This window comes from Penicillium hispanicum, assembly GCF_028827665.1.
Source record: "Penicillium hispanicum strain IBT 35686 chromosome Unknown utg000003l_segment0_segment0, whole genome shotgun sequence".
Lineage (NCBI taxonomy): Eukaryota > Fungi > Ascomycota > Eurotiomycetes > Eurotiales > Aspergillaceae > Penicillium > Penicillium hispanicum.
Window position 1 is genome coordinate 2919555 of NW_026623195.1, and position 17381 is coordinate 2936935.

General features: G+C 54.3%; 5 protein-coding genes across 5 annotated transcripts; 2 read left to right on the plus strand and 3 right to left on the minus strand.

The window, feature by feature from the left end:
* Window positions 1–405: 405 nt before the first annotated feature.
* On the minus strand, window positions 406–5890 carry N7459_003526 (uncharacterized protein; the record flags this gene model as incomplete). The annotated part of the gene is made up of 4 exons (XM_056942710.1): window positions 406–1734; window positions 1800–1927; window positions 1987–5014; window positions 5105–5890. The coding sequence occupies 4 exons, from the start codon at window positions 5888–5890 to the stop codon at window positions 406–408; spliced, it is 5271 nt and encodes a 1756-aa protein (XP_056802593.1).
* A 1976-nt stretch (window positions 5891–7866) lies between these two features.
* Window positions 7867–8901, minus strand: N7459_003527 (HMG-box domain-containing protein; the record flags this gene model as incomplete). The annotated part of the gene is made up of 3 exons (XM_056942711.1): window positions 7867–7986; window positions 8042–8344; window positions 8407–8901. 3 exons carry the CDS (start codon window positions 8899–8901, stop codon window positions 7867–7869), a joined length of 918 nt encoding a protein of 305 aa, XP_056802594.1.
* Window positions 8902–9293: 392 nt separating this feature from the next.
* N7459_003528 (uncharacterized protein) lies at window positions 9294–13054 on the plus strand (the record flags this gene model as incomplete). Its single annotated transcript, XM_056942712.1, has 2 exons — window positions 9294–12711; window positions 12780–13054. 2 exons carry the CDS (start codon window positions 9294–9296, stop codon window positions 13052–13054), a joined length of 3693 nt encoding a protein of 1230 aa, XP_056802595.1.
* Window positions 13055–13404: 350 nt separating this feature from the next.
* On the minus strand, window positions 13405–13867 carry N7459_003529 (uncharacterized protein; the record flags this gene model as incomplete). The annotated part of the gene is made up of 2 exons (XM_056942713.1): window positions 13405–13566; window positions 13643–13867. 2 exons carry the CDS (start codon window positions 13865–13867, stop codon window positions 13405–13407), a joined length of 387 nt encoding a protein of 128 aa, XP_056802596.1.
* Window positions 13868–15082: 1215 nt separating this feature from the next.
* N7459_003530 (C2H2-type zinc finger protein) lies at window positions 15083–17028 on the plus strand (the record flags this gene model as incomplete). Its single annotated transcript, XM_056942714.1, has 6 exons — window positions 15083–16328; window positions 16400–16540; window positions 16587–16663; window positions 16720–16747; window positions 16806–16868; window positions 16922–17028. 6 exons carry the CDS (start codon window positions 15083–15085, stop codon window positions 17026–17028), a joined length of 1662 nt encoding a protein of 553 aa, XP_056802597.1.
* Window positions 17029–17381: the final 353 nt, after the last annotated feature.

Genomic DNA, 17381 nt, shown 5'->3' on the forward strand with positions numbered 1-17381 from the left:
TGGGCGATGCGCAATTTAAACGATCTGTTGTTGAAACTCAATGATTCCGGTTTTCGCAGCGCAAATCTTGAATCTGTTCTGTGGCTAGGATGGGTCGCCAACGCTGACATCATCATGAGGTTATTGCGAGCTTAAATTCATTCTGAGGAAATGTACGAAGTATTTTACAAAGGAGTGTCCTGATCGAATAGGCAAACATAGATTGGAGTATATTGCAATGTCATAGATTCATATCATATCTGTCGTCAAAAGAGAGTCCGTCACACTGCGAACCTCGCACAAAGCAACCAAAAGGCAAAAAAAAAAAACAACCACTCCAGCTGTATACAAACAAACATAAAAAATCATCATAAATAACCACACCATATTTTGATCACTGGTGGTATAGAGTAAACTCTCACATGTTCAGAGATTGGTAAGTTTACGGAGCCAGCTCGACTTCTTCGCTCCGGAGCTCGGAGGCACTGGGGCACCGTAGCGACTTCCAGATCTCATGCCCCGATCACGGTCACGGTCGTGGTCGCCGCTGCCAGAGCTACTCTTCACGCCATCTCGACGGGATTCCCGGCGGCGGGGACGGGGGTCATCAAACTCCTCGTCGGGCACATAACCGTGCTTTGCGCGTCGACGCGCTCTGCGGTGCATGGCACGGCGGGCTTCTTCGTCCGAAGACATAGACGGTGCATTACCTTCTTCAGCGGCCGCTACAGGGGGCATGTCAATGACCGTAGGCATGATTGGCGGGGGCTCGGGGGGCTCATCGGCTTGCGAGTAGACCCAAGAAGAGATTTTGTCCTTCTTGTTGCCGCCGTGGTCACCGTGGTTGAGGCCACCGGCCATCATGGGCGCGCGAGTCTTCTCTGGCGCAGGCCTCGATTTGCGACGACGAGCTTTCGGGTCGTCGGCGGTGCGAGAGCCGCGTCGTCGATCATATTCTGGTTCATCAGCCGGAATCGGGTCCGGAAGTACTTCTTCAACACGCGAACGGCGACGCTTGGCTTTCGCAGCGGTTTCTTCTTCTCGCAAGCGACGGCGTTCGCGCCTTTCAGCAGCTTTGGCCTCTGCCGCTGCTTCTGCTTCGCGTGCGGCTTGCTCTTCCTTAGCACGTCGCTCTTCACGTGCAGCGCGGCGGGCGCGCTTTTCTTCGCGGCGGCGCTCTTCTTCCTCTGCTCGAGCCTGTGCTTCACGAGCCTCACGTGCTCGTTCCTTTTCCTTGCGTCTCGCACGTCGCTCCTCTGCCTCTCGCGCTTCTACTTCGCGTGTGTCAGACGGAGCCTGTCGAGATGAGCGTTTGGCTCGACGAGCGGCTCTTCGAGCTTCTGCATCTTCGACCTCGGTCTCACCACCGGCGGCAGCGCCAGCAGCATCGGTTGTAAACCCCTCGGCGTCCGTATCAGGCTTGACAGACCGCCTGCGGCGGTCGTCGCGTCGTGCGCGGCGCGGATCTTCGCGTTCTGTTTCCGTCAGAGCTTTGGCTTCATCCTCGCGATAGGAGCGAGACTTTCGCCGGTCCGGCATATCTGGGCGTGTGTTCTTCCTCAGTGAGCCAAATAAGCCCATGAGTCCACCAGTCTCCTGCTTTTTGGGTGCAGTGTTAGAACGCTTCAAGCGGCGTTCTTTTGGGGGCGCATCGACAAAGGCGAGGTCATCTGGTCCTGAAACCACGTCTGGACCATGTTGTGTTTGCTCCGCATCGACGAGGACACCGTCTTCATCATCGGGTCTAGCACGCGACTGAGGGGTGGAAGCTTGGAGTCAGCGGAGCTGGACTGTGTAGGAAGTAGAATCAGTTTACTTACCTCTCTCTTCGACTTGCGCTTCGATGGGGCAGACCCCTTCGATTCCTCCTTTGGCGATTGTCCTTCAGCGTCCTCCATATCGACCACGACCAGGTCATCATCATCGATCGCATACGGGTCCCGGGGAGCTATAAAAATGAAAATACGTTAGACCTGGCCATGATTCTGAAGACAACTGAATGCTTACCCGACTTGCGCCGCTCTGCACGCGGACGGTCTCGCTTGGATTTGGTCCCGTTCATGCCCATTAGCTTCGCTGCCTTATCGGGCATCTCAGGTTTGACGTCGGGAGGCGGAGATGGCATGGCAGCCTCACCGTCCGCATCCACTGATGCACGCCTGGACACCGGTTTCGAGCTAGATTTGGTAGGTTTCCGAGCTGATTTGGTTCGTGAAGTTTGTGGTGCACCAAGGATGAAATTTGACAGCGTGCTAGCACGCTGCTGCTTCGAACGTTCCCGCTCTCGCCCCCGTCGCCTCTCTCGATCAGACGTGGATGATCTCTCCATTTCCTGATCGGATTCCTTAGGTCGAGATTTGGTGGACTTCGATCGCACAGCCGCCGACGGAGATCTATCTCGGGTGGATTCTTTCTTGGAGGGTTCCTTGGGGGTGTTTTTGGAGGTCTCCTTGGGAGTTTCCGCATCCTCGACGGGCTTGCTTTCCTTTTTGCTGGACTTTTTTGGCGGCGGCGCTGCTCCCCAGAATCCCCAGCCGGAACTAGTAGCGGTTCGGTCCACGCGCGGGCGTTCCCGTTCCTTTTTTGAAGACTTGGGAGGTTCATCTTCTACATTCTCCGGCGGGGGTGTAGGAGGTGCACCCTTCTCGGCCGCTGGTTTGGGCTCGGGCTCGGGCTCTGGCGCTGGCGGTTCCTCTGGCGGAGACGGAGAAGGCGCCTTGGTAGCCGCGGCTTTCTTGGCTTTCTTCAACTCCTTCTTCGACTTCTTCACCGGCTCTGGAGCTGGTGGTTCAGGCTCAGGCTCCGGTTCTGGTTCTGGTTCAGGCTCCGGTTCTGCAGGTACCTCGGGCTCATCCGGGAAGCTCCCTGGGAGAACTGAGTCTTTAGAGACCTTCTTTTCCTCCTCTGGTTCGGGCTCCTTCTTAGAAGAGCTCTTCGCAGTCTTGGATTTGGAGCTCCTCTTCGGCTCTTCCACCGGGGGTTCGGGTTCAGGGACCACTTCAGGCTCGGGCTCTGCTTTCTTCTCCTTAGACTTTGACTTGGAACTCAACTTTTCTTCTTTGGCCTTGTCCTTCTTGCTCTGCTCGAGGGCCTTGATGCGCTCAGCCACAGAAAGCTTACCGGTGCTCTTACTCTTCGGTTTTTCAGCCGGTGGCTCAGGTTCAGGCTCCGGCTGTGGCTCCGGCTCCGGCTCCGGCGCAGGTTCAGGCTCCGGTTTCTTGGGGTCGTCTCCAATGTCAATTAGGAGGTCCTCCTCAGGTGGTTCTTCCTTTTCCTCAACTGGCTTGGGCTTATCGTCTGGCTTCTTCGTCGCCTTGGTCTTGGGTGCTGATCCTCCGGTAAGAGATGCCCAGAAACCCTTGGCTGCAGGCTTCTCTTCCTTGGGTGTTTCCAGTGCCTTCTTTTTCGTGGTCTTGGATTTAGGAGCGAGGTCCGCCCAAATATCATCGGCTCCATCATTAACAGCCTCGGGCTCTGGAGTCAGTCCCTGGGCTGGAGGGGTTGGAGCAGGTGGTGGTGGTTCTTCAACTTCTTTGCCCTTTTTCTTTTTCTTCTTGTCTTTGGTGACGCCCCAAGCTCCCCAGCCATCATCGTCAGCCGTCTTCTCAGGTTCGGGTTCGGGTTCGGGCTCGGGCTCGGGAGCAGGTTCGGGAGCAGGTTCAGGTTCAGGTGCCGGTTCAGGTTCAGCTGGTGGTTCGGGTTCAGGCTCTGGTGGTTTTTCAGTGGGAAGCTCGAAGTCCTTGCCGGGAATAGGAAGTCCTTTCTGGATTAACTTCTTTTCTCGCCGCTTTCGGTCCTTGGATGATAAACTGTGCCAATCGTCATACAAGGGGTCATTAGGCACCTCAGGGGGCGCCGGCTCAGGCTCAGGCTCAGGCTCTGGCTCTGGCTCAGGTTCAGGTTCAGGTTCAGGTTCAGGTTCAGGCTCCTTTTTGGGTTCTGGTTCTGGTTCTGGTTCAGGCTCGACCTTGCCCTTCTTCTTTTTCTTGTCCTTGGTGGTAACATTCCATCCACCCCAGTCATCCTCGGGTTCCTTGGATTTGGCGGGCTCTGGAGGCGAATCATCGATAAGTGGCTCAGGCTCCTTAGATTTCTTGTCTTTCTTCTTTCCAGCAGTCCCCCAAGCACCCATCCATTCATCTTCCGCAGGTGGTGGGTCTGGTGCAGGCACTGGGTCAGCCAGAAGATCGATCTTCTTCTTCTTTTTGTCCTTGGACTTGGCCGACGTGTCCCAGCCCCAGTCATTCTCTGGTTCAACGGGTGCGGCCTCTGGTGCGTTCTTGGATTCCTCTTCCTGTTGGGCCTTCATCTTTTCCTCTGCTTCCGCTTTCCTGGCTTCCCATTCCTCTCGAGCTTTTTGGTCGACAGCCTCAGCTTCCTTCACCTTCTTCTCCCAGTCTTTTTTAGCCTTTCGCTGCTCTTTCTTGGATAGAGCCAGGTATGAGGGATCTTCTAGAAGATTGGGGATTTTTGCGGCTTCGGATTCAGGCTCGGGCTCTGAGAAAGGTTCTGCTTTGGGTTCAGCTTCTGGTTCGGGCTCGGGCTCCGGTTCGGGTTCAGGATCAAGTAGACTCTTCTTTTTCTTCTTATCCTTGGCTGAGCTGGACCAGATACCCCAGTCGTCGTCTTTGGCTTCGGCAGTTGGTTCGGGTGCTGGTGGCGGCGGTGGTATTTCCTCAATGCCCTTCTTCTTCGCTTTCTTCCCAACTGCAGTAAATGCACCCCAGTCGTCATCGACCTTCGTTTCTTCAGCCGGAGGCGACCCCAAATCACCAAAATCAAACCCGCCAGCGGCTGTTTTGGATGATTTTTTCTTGCTGGTGGTTGCCCAAGGGTTCGTATCCTTGGGCTCTTCTTTCGAAGCTGAATCAATACCTCCCAGGCCGGATGTTTTAGTGCCCCCGGTGGCCCAGTCCTTGCCCCATCCACCGAAGCTGAATCCCGTACCGCCAGTCTTCGGGCCCGTGTCGAAGCTCAAGTCCAGTTGAGGTGCTCCGTCGTTGAGACTGACATCCTGAAAGCCGCCTGGAGGCGCCTCGTCCTGTAGTCATACATCAGACAATATCGAAAGAAAGAGTCTTCGGGGTAGTCGCCCTACCTTTTCTTTCTTTTTCTTCTTTCCTACCGTCGCAAAGCCGGCCCAATCATCGCCGCCCTCGTCGGCTTCATCAGCCCAGCTGAGATTATTACCGGCGGAGGCTTCCGCAGCTTTTCGTTCCTCTTCTTCTTTGGCAAGTCGCTCCTCTTCTTCCTCTTGCTCCTTCTTCTTGTTCTTCTTTTTACTTCCGCTCGCCGTCCAGTCATTCCAGTCGTCACCGCCCCCATCATCACCATTACCTCCATCACCACCTGCATCCCCACCGCCCGCATCCCCGCCATCGCCCTCACCGTTCGCCGCATCCTCGCCTGCATTATCCGAGCCACCGCTATTTTGAACAGGTGTTGACAGTATGACTTTCTTGGCCGCCCCGCCTTTCTTTTTCTTGTGCTCTCGGACTCCAACCGGGTTCTCCAAATCGATGAAACCATCCAGTTGCTGATGCGACGGGGTGCGAGACTTGGTGGCGGGCATGGCTGGTGCAGCAGAGGGTACGGCCATTTTCTGCTCCGCAAGGGGTGGAAATGTAGAATACTCCGGCGGCAGGTCGCTCACGGCGTCGTCGTAGGACGGTGGAGGGCATGTGTAGCAGGGCAGCGCGGGGGAGTGCAAGCCCAGTTCGACGTTCGGCTCGCCCTTGACCTGCTGCGAGGAGTGCGAGAGATCTCCATATTTTCCTGCCAGCAGAGCGACCCAAATGTCATCCATAAGAGCCTCCATCGCATACACCCATGACTGTCCTGTGTTCGCGACATCCTCAGTCCCGCGCTTGTCTGCGCAGACATAGTGGGAAACGGACGCCAGGATCTCCATGCTGGGATCGCATGCGCTGTATTCTTCCGCTGGCCCTCTCAATGACCCGTCCACTCGATTATGGGGTGAGGACACATGGGGTGGTGGGTTGTTGTTGAACCCCCCGCAGGTGAGCGTTTCGCGGGTTGGCGATGAGTCAAGTATGCACTTGCGGTGATGGCACGATCGATCAGGACTCGGGGGCACAAGTACTCGACTTAGTCAATCGTCAAATTCGGCGGCAAAAGCAAATAAGCCCGACAAATGTCAACAATAGCCTCCCTGCACGACCGGCGCGATTCGAGGTGCTCGTCAAGGACTGTTCGGAGTAGCGATACGCGATACGCGGGTTATCCGATCGGCGTGATCTCACGAGGAAGAGAAAAACACTTCGATTTCAAGATCCTGAGGAATCGAAGAGGGAGAGGTCAGAGAAGGGATCGGATCTGCTGAGGGCAGGGATGGAAATGGAGAAGGCGTCGGGGCGGTGGGCGATCGTCGAAGACATCCAAGTACCCTAACACCGGGCTGTTCGCCTCTTCTCTTTTCCTACTCTCGCTTTCTCATACACAGACTGCAATCGCCACGATCTGTGGTTTGTCTTCTTGTGGTGCAGTGCGCAACAATCTCGGAAATTAAACACTCGCGAACTCACTCTCACGAACTCCTGGGGCGATCCTCAGCCCAGAAAAAAAAACTAGAGCGTACCAAGAAAAAAAAGCGATGGCTGGGACAAACTGCGATCGCTGACGGGTTAAGTTTCGAGTCGCGAGCCAAATCCTCGAGGTCGGAGTCCTCACGCATAGGCTCACTGCATGTGCATCTACAATCCTCTTGCATCGTCGACGCCGAGTCGCACAGACACGCTACTGGTGGGCGACATGCGCATCGTACAGGATGCAGCACACCCGTCGTCCTATCGATAACAGGCGTCCCCCTCCATCAGCCCGTGCATGGGAACCACCCTGCACTCTTTTTCTTTACTTTGTGATGCGATAGGATGTATTGTGGAGGTAGTGTGTTCACTGATATTTTGCACATCATAGTTCTCCGTTCACCGCATCAACCAGGGATCGCAGGGCCTCTTCATCCATGGATACACTCCTATGCCATCCATGGATGCCCGATTCTCAGCCACTCACTCTACTCAGCCCGAGACTTTAGTGCTGTCGACGCCCGAGGTCGACTTGCTTAGTGCCCGCGGGTGGACCCGTCTCCGTCTGCATAGAATCATCAAAACAAAGGCCGCAGCTGCATCGTCCTATGATAGAAGCGCAACCAAATATAACAATCCTGTAAGACCGGGGTGAGGTGTTAGACCCATTGTAAGAATGCAGGGGAAATCCCCAAGACCGGTACGCCGGAGAGAGCTCTCTATATTACCAACGCAGGCGTGGGCATCCTTCCATCTACGCCTGCGTCCGCACCGAGCCACCATGTCACACCACGATACGCCTCCCGGAGCACTAAGAGGTACTCCGGCGGGCCAAAACTGGGCATACACCACGGTCTGAACTAGAGGCCTCTTTGCAGAGCGGGCTTGGGCTGCCCTGCAAGTGCACCGCATCGTGTTCTCTCACCGCCACTTTGGCATCTCGGAGCAAATATCCACCAGTGCGGGGGTCGCTGCGCCAGGGTCCTTTGCCGAACGTCGACATTTTCCCTGGAGAAACACTGCAGGCTCCTTCGGCAGTAAATGATAGTGAACCAACAATGTTGGGTAGATGAGGTAAACAAAGAGAACAATAATCTACAAGTCGGAAGACAACGTACAATGGGGTGACATTAATCAAAGAGGACGCATCGAAGCAGCTACAATACAGCGACAAAAGGAAAAGGGAATCGAGCGACATGGGGGAGATGTGAAACACAAGTACAAAGGCAGGCGACACCGAACCCAAACCCAAACCTTTTTCAACCAAACCCGTCCGTCTAGAACACCGTCACAACTGACCGCCGTCACAAAATACAGGCAATGAAAATGAACGTTTCCCTGCTTATTCCACCTCCGACTCCGGCTGGCTGGACCTGCGGCTCGAGGGGAGCTCCTCGCCGTATACCTCGCGGTACTCTCGGGCATATCGCTCCCTTTCTTCGATGCCGCTTTGGAAGTAGCGCTGTGCTCACGGGTCAGTCATTCATGCTGCGATCACGAATCGGGGCAAAACCTACACTCTTCTCGGCATCGGTCATGCTCTTCCACTCCTCCGTGATACGTGCGCTAGAGTCCTTCATAGACATGTGCTTCAAGTCGCCGCTGGCATGGCGGTCCTTGCAAAAGAGCGCGAAGGCAGTAGCGGGTTTCTTCACCAACCGCTCATCCTTGATAAGTTGGAGAGATTTGTCGAGAATGCGAGCGAGGTTCCGGCGAGCCGTGTTGGCATCTCGGATTTGATTAGGGGTGTGCGTATTGACCCACGCAGCGTACGAAGCCTGGTTGGCAGCGCGGTTCTCTTCGGCTTGGGTTTGAAAGCGCTGATACGGTAGGTTAGCAAGTCATGTTGCAATTAATAATCAAATTCAAGATTCCATCTTACCTCACGCTCTTCGGGGCCGAGGGACCGAACAAGTGAAGCCACGGCCTTGAACGCCTCCTTCGAATCTTTGTATTGTCCCCTGATTTGGGAATAGTTCGCTTGGAAGGCAAGCGGGAAGGGGAGTTCAGGGAGCATCTTCGGTGTTTTCAGAGCAACTTTCTTTAGCTCCCTAATGTGCTGCTTCTGCTCCCGCTTCTTCTTCTTCTCCAGTTGCTCTTCGGTCAAGACGCGCTTCTGCTTTTTGCGCTTTCCCTCGCTGCTCTTGCGCGGGCTCTTCGACTTGGGAGTAGTGGATTTAGTCGCATACGAATGCGAGCGCTGAGAGACAATTGAGGGTAAAAGTGCTGCCCGCGGCGTTGTCAATCGGGGGTTTGATACGAGCGAAAGCTGGCGAAGCTGGTTCTGCACTCCGATCACGCGAGTAGGGCGAGATAGAGCATCGGTGCGGTGCAGGTGTCGCAGGACACCTGCACGAGAAATCCACTGCAAAGACATATGCACAATCGCTGGGGAATGCTGGTGTCTGTCTGATGCTACCAACAATGGCAAATTGGTGGAGAGTGGAAGACAGGCGTAGAAGGGGCTCCTGACGCAAGCGGAGCGGGAGGCTGGTGCTAAGTCGCGTCCGAGCTTCGTTTGGGTCTCTCCGTTCTGGGACTAGTGGATCACGTGATGCACGTGACATCGATCCCCCCAGGCGCAAAAGCCGAAAATGCATCCTCGCCGCTCAACGTTCCTCGGTGGACTCGATACGACCCGAAAGCCTACACTACTGACCACTTCGAGGCTGATTTGCGTGGGAGTGTGGTGAATTTTCCAGCCACTCTTGCTCGACGTCCCGGTGCTCTTGAGTCTCAGTAATACTCACTCATCGTTGGCCTGCAACAATGGCTCGCCACGGGGATACTCGCTCACCATCTCCTGTAGGCAGCACATATTCGTCATCCCGCCGAAGCCGCAGAGACGATGATCGTTATGAGAGAAGTCGACGGGATGATGGACGCACCTCTCGCAGGTCCCGCAGCCCAGAGGTATGTGGCAATGGCCCCCCACCTGGTATCGCGGCTTCAATTTCTGACCGGTCCTCTGCATCGCAGCGGCGATATCGTGATCGAGATCATGGCCGCGATCGAAACGGCTCTTGGCGACGCGATCACTCCCTAGATAGACGCGACGAAGACAGCTACCGACCCAGTCGCAGAGACCGGTCCCGAGAACGCCGACGGTCCCGAGACCGAGACGATGATCGGGACTATCGTCGCCGGAGCCGTGACAGATATTACCGAGGGAGGCGAGATGATTCACGCGACCGCGATCGCAGGCGCATAGATGATTCTGCTGACTTGAAGTACAAGTCTAGACGGGAGGACAGCCGTGATCGTGGTTCCAACCGGCGTTCCAATTCTCGGTCGCTCGAGGTGAGTGCTACATATATTCCTTCCTTTACAGGACTACGATCAGATGTCTTATTCCCCTCACAGCCGTCCAAGTCTAAGGTCTCAACCCCTACACCCGCCGCACCAACCGACGAGGAGAAACGAGCCGAGCGATTAGCCAAGCTGGAGGCATGGAAACAGAAGCAAGCGGCAGAGCGCGAACGTAAACAACGGGAGCAGGCAACAGCCGGTCCTCGCAATATTCTGGAAGCGATCGATCGAAAATCAGGTCTATCTCCTGCTACTGGTTCACCACAAACTCCTGCAACCCCGACTGAGTCCCAGGCTGCTACCCCATACCCGGGGAAGTTTGATCCCAAGACTATCGTAAAGAACGTCACATCATCTAACACTGGACCTGCTGTTCTTGGGACTGATATCAATGTCCCACAAGCGGTCAAAGTTCCGCTGAAAGCACCACCAACCCCCTCGCCCCCCGCTTCTGCTCCCTTGAAAGCTAAAGGAAACGTCAGTGGCTTCGGTCTAGGTGCAAAGCCAGCATCGGATGCTGAAAAGCCATCCGCTACTCGGACTTTAGGATTCGGCGAGGAGGAGTCGACACGCAAGAAACTGGAGCGGTTACCGACCCCACCACTCGACGATGGAAAGGACAACGTACCGGACGATGCCGTGGATGACGATGATGTGGACATACAAGATGGAGGAACGGAGGAAGAAGCCGCGGCCGCCGCTCGAGCCGCAGCAGAACGACGAGAAGAGCGACTCCAAAACCAACATCTTGCGTATCAGACACAGGGTGATGTCCCTGATTCCACAGATTCCCGCGTGAACGGCGATGTCGAGATGGCGGAAGCACCCAACAAGCAGCCCGAACCCACTCAGATGGATGTCGACGAGGCCGAGGATGTTGATCCGTTGGACGCCTTCATGTCAGAATTGACCGAAACTGCCCCACCCAAGAAGACATTTGGGGCCAGGTTCTCAAAGAAGAAGGACTCGCAACCCCAAGCCATGTTTGGAGATGAAGAAGATGTCGACATCACAGCTGTTGGTGAGGAGGATGCAGACGATGTCCTTGCCATGGCCAACAAGAAAAAGAAGAAGGAAATCCCCACAGTGGACCATGGGAAGATTGAATATGAACCTTTCCGAAAGATGTTCTATCATGAGCCATCTAATCTTGCCGAAATGACCGAGGAAGAGGTAGCAAACTTGCGTCTCGAACTGGACGGCATCAAGGTGCGTGGCCTCGACATTCCAAAACCCGTGCAGAAATGGTCACAGTGCGGCCTGGGAGTACAGACCTTGGATGTCGTCGAGCGACTGGGCTTCGAGGCACTCACATCTATTCAAGCCCAAGCAATTCCTTCTGTCATGTCCGGTCGAGACGTTATTGGTGTCGCCAAAACTGGCTCCGGAAAAACCATGGCCTTCCTTATTCCAATGTTCCGGCATATCAAGGACCAAAGGCCACTGGATAGTATGGAAGGCCCCATTAGCTTGATAATGACGCCTACTCGTGAGCTGGCAACCCAGATTCATAAAGATTGCAAACCGTTTTTGAAAGCCTTGGGTCTTCGTGCTGTTTGTGCTTATGGAGGTGCTCCCATCAAGGATCAAATCGCGGATCTGAAGCGAGGTGCCGAGATTGTCGTTTGCACACCGGGGCGGATGATCGATCTGCTCGCCGCAAATGCTGGCCGAGTGACAAATCTTCGGCGTGTCACCTATGTCGTCCTCGACGAGGCAGATCGCATGTTTGATATGGGGTTTGAACCTCAGGTAATGAAGATCATGGCCAACGTTCGGCCCGATCGTCAGACTGTTCTTTTCTCTGCTACGTTTCCTCGCAATATGGAGGCTCTAGCTCGAAAGACATTGAAGAAGCCAGTGGAGATTGTGGTCGGTGGCAAGAGTGTTGTCGCCCCCGAGATTACCCAGATCGTCGAGGTGCGCAACGAAGACCAAAAATTCGTTCGTCTGTTGGAGCTGCTTGGAAACTTATACTCAGATGATTCGAACGAGGATGCGCGGGCGTTGATCTTCGTCGACCGTCAAGAGTCAGCAGACAGTTTGCTCAAGGAACTCATGCGGAAAGGCTACCCCTGTATGTCCATTCATGGTGGCAAAGACCAAATTGATCGTGACTCCACCATTGAAGACTTCAAGGCCGGCATTTTCCCTGTCTTGGTGGCTACTTCTGTAGCAGCTCGAGGTCTGGACGTAAAGCAGCTGAAGCTGGTTGTCAACTACGATGCTCCCAACCATTTGGAAGATTATGTTCACCGGGCTGGCCGAACAGGTCGTGCCGGGAATACAGGAACCGCTGTCACCTTCCTCACCGAAGAACAAGAACGGTACTCTGTGGATATCGCTAAGGCGCTCAAGCAGAGTGGACAAGAGGTTCCGGAACCTGTTCAGAAGCTGGTTGATACTTTCCTGGAGAAAGTTAAGGCTGGCAAGGAGAAGGCTAGTGCTTCCGGGTTTGGTGGCAAGGGTCTGGAACGCCTTGACCAGGAGCGCGAGACTGCTCGCATGCGTGAACGTCGGACATACAAAACCGGTGAGGAGGGCGAAGAAGAGGAAGAGAAGGAAGACAAGGCAGCAAAGGACGAAGAGCGCTTCAACAAGGCTCTTTCTTCTGTTCAATCTGCCGCTGCTCCTGCCCCTGCGCCACTCTCGGGCGTTCCGAAGGGTATCGATCTCGACGGCAAGATCACCGTGCACAGGACAGAGAAGGACCCTGCAGCCGCCTCGAAGAACCCTCTCGACAAGGTTGGTTCTGCCGTAGCCGATATCCACGCTCGCTTGAGCAAGGCAGGTGTCATGAGATCCGGCGTTCCTATCGACAATCGTGGACCGGATGCAGGTGCATTCCATGCCACTCTTGAGATTAATGACTTCCCTCGTAAGTTTCCATCCCTATGTTTCGTCATGATATCCAAGAAATGGCTAACGCAATTTTCAACATCACAGAGAAAGCTCGTTGGGCCGTCACCAATCGTACCAATGTCGCCAAGATCCTCGAAGCTACTGGTACATCGATCACGACCAAGGGTAGTTTCTATGCAACAGGCAAAGAGCCTGGCCCCAACGAGAATCCCAAGCTGTATATTCTGGTTGAGGGTGAAACGGAGATTACCGTTACCAACGCCATGCGCGAGCTCATGCGGCTGCTGAAGGAGGGAACCATCGCGGCCGCCGACAGCGATGCCCGTGCCCCTGCCAGTGGCCGGTACAACGTTGTTTAGACCTCATCATATTTTGGGCCCCAAGGTATACCACAGACCTCTTTTCACGGTGTATTCGGTATCTAGAGGTTGTATAATAGCATGAGCGTGTTTTGAGATTGGTTGGAACAGCCATGGAACGAAGCGGTTTCAAATGCCGACACATTAAAAGGTCATTGATGCATTGATTCTAAGTCACATGAAGTAAAGAAGATCACTATGCGCCTGTCTGCTGCTCAATGATATGAGGTACCCCAAGTCCAGTTTAGTTGGGTAGCACCAACCGCTAGAGAATATGTCCATAAAGGTAGTAAAAGAGCCCAACGCCCGCAAAGAACGCACCCACATAGTCCCAACCGGCTCGTCATCACCTAATTCCATTGCCGCGCTGTCTCAGTATAATCCGCGTCGCGCGCGGCCCTCTCTGTCTGACTGACTTCATTCAAGGTCTGGGTCTGGGTCTTAGCCTTCTGGACCGCAAGCTTCGAGCCCAGCTTCCCTTTATTACCAGAGGCCATGGTTTCTGCTCGTTTCTACACGAGTTTGACATCAGACCGTTAGTTGATCAACTTTCTGGGTTGGGCTCAGGTCCATCGCTCAGATACTCACCTGAGCAGCAATTGCCGCGTTGGACCGTGCCTCGTCACTTCCCCCTTGCGCCGCCGCCGGAGATCTTTCCCCTAATGTCCGTCCTGGGGTGTTTTTCCAGCTGGCGCGTGCAGGAGCTGATGCGCGGGGTGCTGCATCCGACTGGCTTGGGGTTGTGCCAACGACTCGACCAGGTCGAGCGAATGCGTCGGGCTCATTCGACGAGCGCGAGCAGATGTTGCCCATGGTCCAATGATTCGGGCGCACCTCCGGTATTAGTGTGGAAGGGAGGAATGCAGGTTGGATGTTAGGGCCAGTATTAGCGAGAGGGCAGGAAGTGATGGAACACGACCTGCATGCGCGCACCTCTGAGAGGGAGACAGAGAGAACGAGAGGAGCAAGTTGGGATAGCGTTGTGGCGGCGATAAGCGGTTATCAGTGACGATCCGGGGACACGTGGGGGTTATGTCAGCGCTCGCATTCTCCATGTACGTCGCATCTACTCAGATTCTATATGCATTGGGGGACATCCCCGTCGTGCTGGGAAGAGTGAGGCCGTGTTCAAGTCGCCCTTCTTCCGCGACAATGACCCAGCAATGATCCACCGTATATCCTCACTGTTTCAGAACCTGGAGCCAGCCTTGTGGAGGCGTCGAGGGGCGGCGCAAAGGGCCCCGGCAGAACTCCGGTTAGTCATCGGCAGAAAGGATTTCGGAAACCACATCCACCAGAAGATGCAGCAGAATGCTGGGGAAATCCTCTCTGCTGGCCGATCTACGATATCTCCTCCTGCTGCAAACAGACGAGCGATGCTAGCGACAAAATTTGGCTGACCGCTTGCCAACAGGCGCGCCGCGATTCGCCTGAAAATCATGACGCCTAACCCCCAAGGTCCCCATCCTACATCTGCGTCCCAAAGGTCCTCACGGCAGTTCTGGGGGTCGCTGGGCATAAGCTGCCCCCTCCCGATTCCCCTCCTCGCGTCAATTCGGTGATTTCTCTCTTCAGTATTACTCCCCAAGGTCCTCTTACGGTCGCTTGTGGATTTTCATGCTGCACGAAGATCTTTCGCCAATTCTCCGATTGCGCCGTTGATCCCATGTCGGCGTAACACACACTGCTGCAGTCTTGGTCCTTGACACAACTGTGAGACTATCTACACTGTGGAGAGATATCTGCTGGTACTGTGGGCATTTGGATATTTCTCGCCGGGGTTCCATAGCCCGTTGGTGACCTCTGGAGTGGCGGATTGCCCAGTTACGTGATTCCCTCTGAAGCGCGCATGCGTACCTGGCAGATCCCACCTACGGTCGCACTACCCTCTTCGGCTTTTCAAAGCCATCCTCTGTTCACCGGTTCCTAGCTCTATACTTGTTTTCCTTGTGGCGCAACGTCGGTCCTGGCCATTCCCATCTCAACACTTCCCTTCCCTTGGATACTCAACCCTAAGCCGTGCGCATCATGACTTCTCAACCCCAGGGAGGCGATTTTTGCCTCGAATGCCACTGGGAGGGCTTCCATATTGATGGCAAGGACTCGGTTGATTCTTCCCAGGAGCCCCGGTCTCAGTGGAACTGCGTTGACCAGGAACATCACACCTCGCTGGCCCGGTGCGAGACCGAAGAGGACTGCTGCGAAGCAGAGGATTGTGCGCTAGACTGTGGGTCAGTATGCGATGGATTCGTGGACTGTGATGCCTCGACCGTCTGCTCCGTCGCTCACTGTGACGAGAACCACTGCGAAAGCGCGGACCCTGTCTGTTTCGATGACCACTGTTGCGACGGCCCTAACGAGCAGGATTGCGCCTTTGATGCCTTCTTTGGCCTCAATACTCCGCTCTCGCTAGACACATCTACTATGCTCCCCCCTGCTACCCTTGGTCATCATAGCATCGACGAGCCGGGTAAGCTATCAGAGCATACTCTACCGAGTGCCATCGATCCGTGTTACCATCAGGATTTCCTATCGTCGTACCAAGCACACGCTACACATTGCGACCAAAACGTCTCCAATCATTTTGAGTGTCATGACTTCCAGAGGGATCTACAGGGGATTTTCACCCAACAACACTATCCCACGCCGGCTGAGGTCAATCCGCAAGATGTCTTCCACATCCTGGGAACGTGCCCAGACTATTCATCTGTTTGTCATGACCACAATTTACCTGGTCAGCAAGCGGACACAAGTTCCCTCGAGAAACCAACCTTCCATCCCGAACACCATCATGTCCATGACCATGGCCACTTCAAGAACCCAAACGACCTAAACATTCACCTCGCACGGGGTCCGCATCGCAATCACCACCGATGCCGAGTCCACCACCACGCTCACTCGCACCCCTATTCCCCTTATTCTCGCCAGTCTCGGTCCAGCTTCAGTTCACACTTCCTTTCAAGCCCCGGCGAGACTCCACCGCCACTGGAAGGCGGGACGTCGTCGGTCCTGACTACCCCCGACTTCTCCGCTGAAGACTGCGATCTCCATATTTGCAAGTGGACAACCAAGATTCATGGGGTAAAAACACGGTGTGGTGCCACATTCGCAGATTCTGGCGCTCTTCAAGAGCATCTCATGTCTAGTCATATGAGCACGGTTGATGGTGCCAAGGGTAATGGCTATTACTGCTGTTGGGAAGGATGCCATCGTCCCGACGAGCCCTTCTCGCAGAAGTCAAAACTTCAAGGCCATTTCTTGACCCACAGCAATTGTAAGAACCTCCTTGCAATTTTTGTGCGACCCTCTTTATCAGTTTGCTAATGACTTTATCTTCCACATTAGACAAGAATTTCAAGTGCTCTGTTTGTGGAAAGAACTTTGCCCGTCAGGCGACCTTGGACCGCCATGAGCGAAGTCACCGCGGTGACAAGCCGTTCAAATGCAAGGACTGCGGAAAAACTTTTACCGACAGCAGCGAGCTGAGTACGTTTCCACTCGAATCCTTGTTGATCATGGCTAACGGCAACAGAAACGCACTCTCGAACACACACCGGCGAGAAGCCTTTCAAATGCACTTATCCGGGTTGTAACTTTACGACTGGAGATGTAAGTTGATCATGCTCGAGGTACCCCCGCGTTTCACCCACTGATCTCTATTATAGTCGTCGAATATGTCGAGCCACCGACTTAGTATGTCCAGCAGTCTTGCGATCGCTGCCTAATGAAGTTTTACTAACTAATTTTTTAGCTCACGGTGAACGCAAACATAAATGCCCTTATCCTGGATGCACCAAGAGCTTCACACGACCGGGTATCTATTCCCAAATTGCTCCTATAAGAATCATCAGGCTGACCTTTCCGCAGATCAATTGAAACGCCATCAACGCACTACCCATAAACAAGACTCATCCTCAATGCTTCTATCCCCAAGCCCTGACCACTTTCCTCTGGCTCCCTTCACGATGGTCTAGAAACCCCACCCTCACGAACCCTTTTGCTCATACGATTGTCATGTCTTTGCAATTTTGCTACGAACATCCACCATGGTACGCAGGCGCATCACGGCTACAACCCAGGGTCCCGGGAAGAGGTTTTCACTATTTGGCCTGGCGTTGCGATGTCCTGTGATAACCGTGAAAAAAAAAACGTTCTTGCTACCCTCGGGGACTTGGCATAGTCCCGTCCAGACTCCGATTTCTCTGGACATGCTTCTTATCGATGTTGGAATTACTTAATCTTCCCGTTACTGCAATCGCTGTGCTACGATATTCTGATGATGCTCGGACCGCAGACATGGTTTGCAGTATTTTGCTTATCCAATATC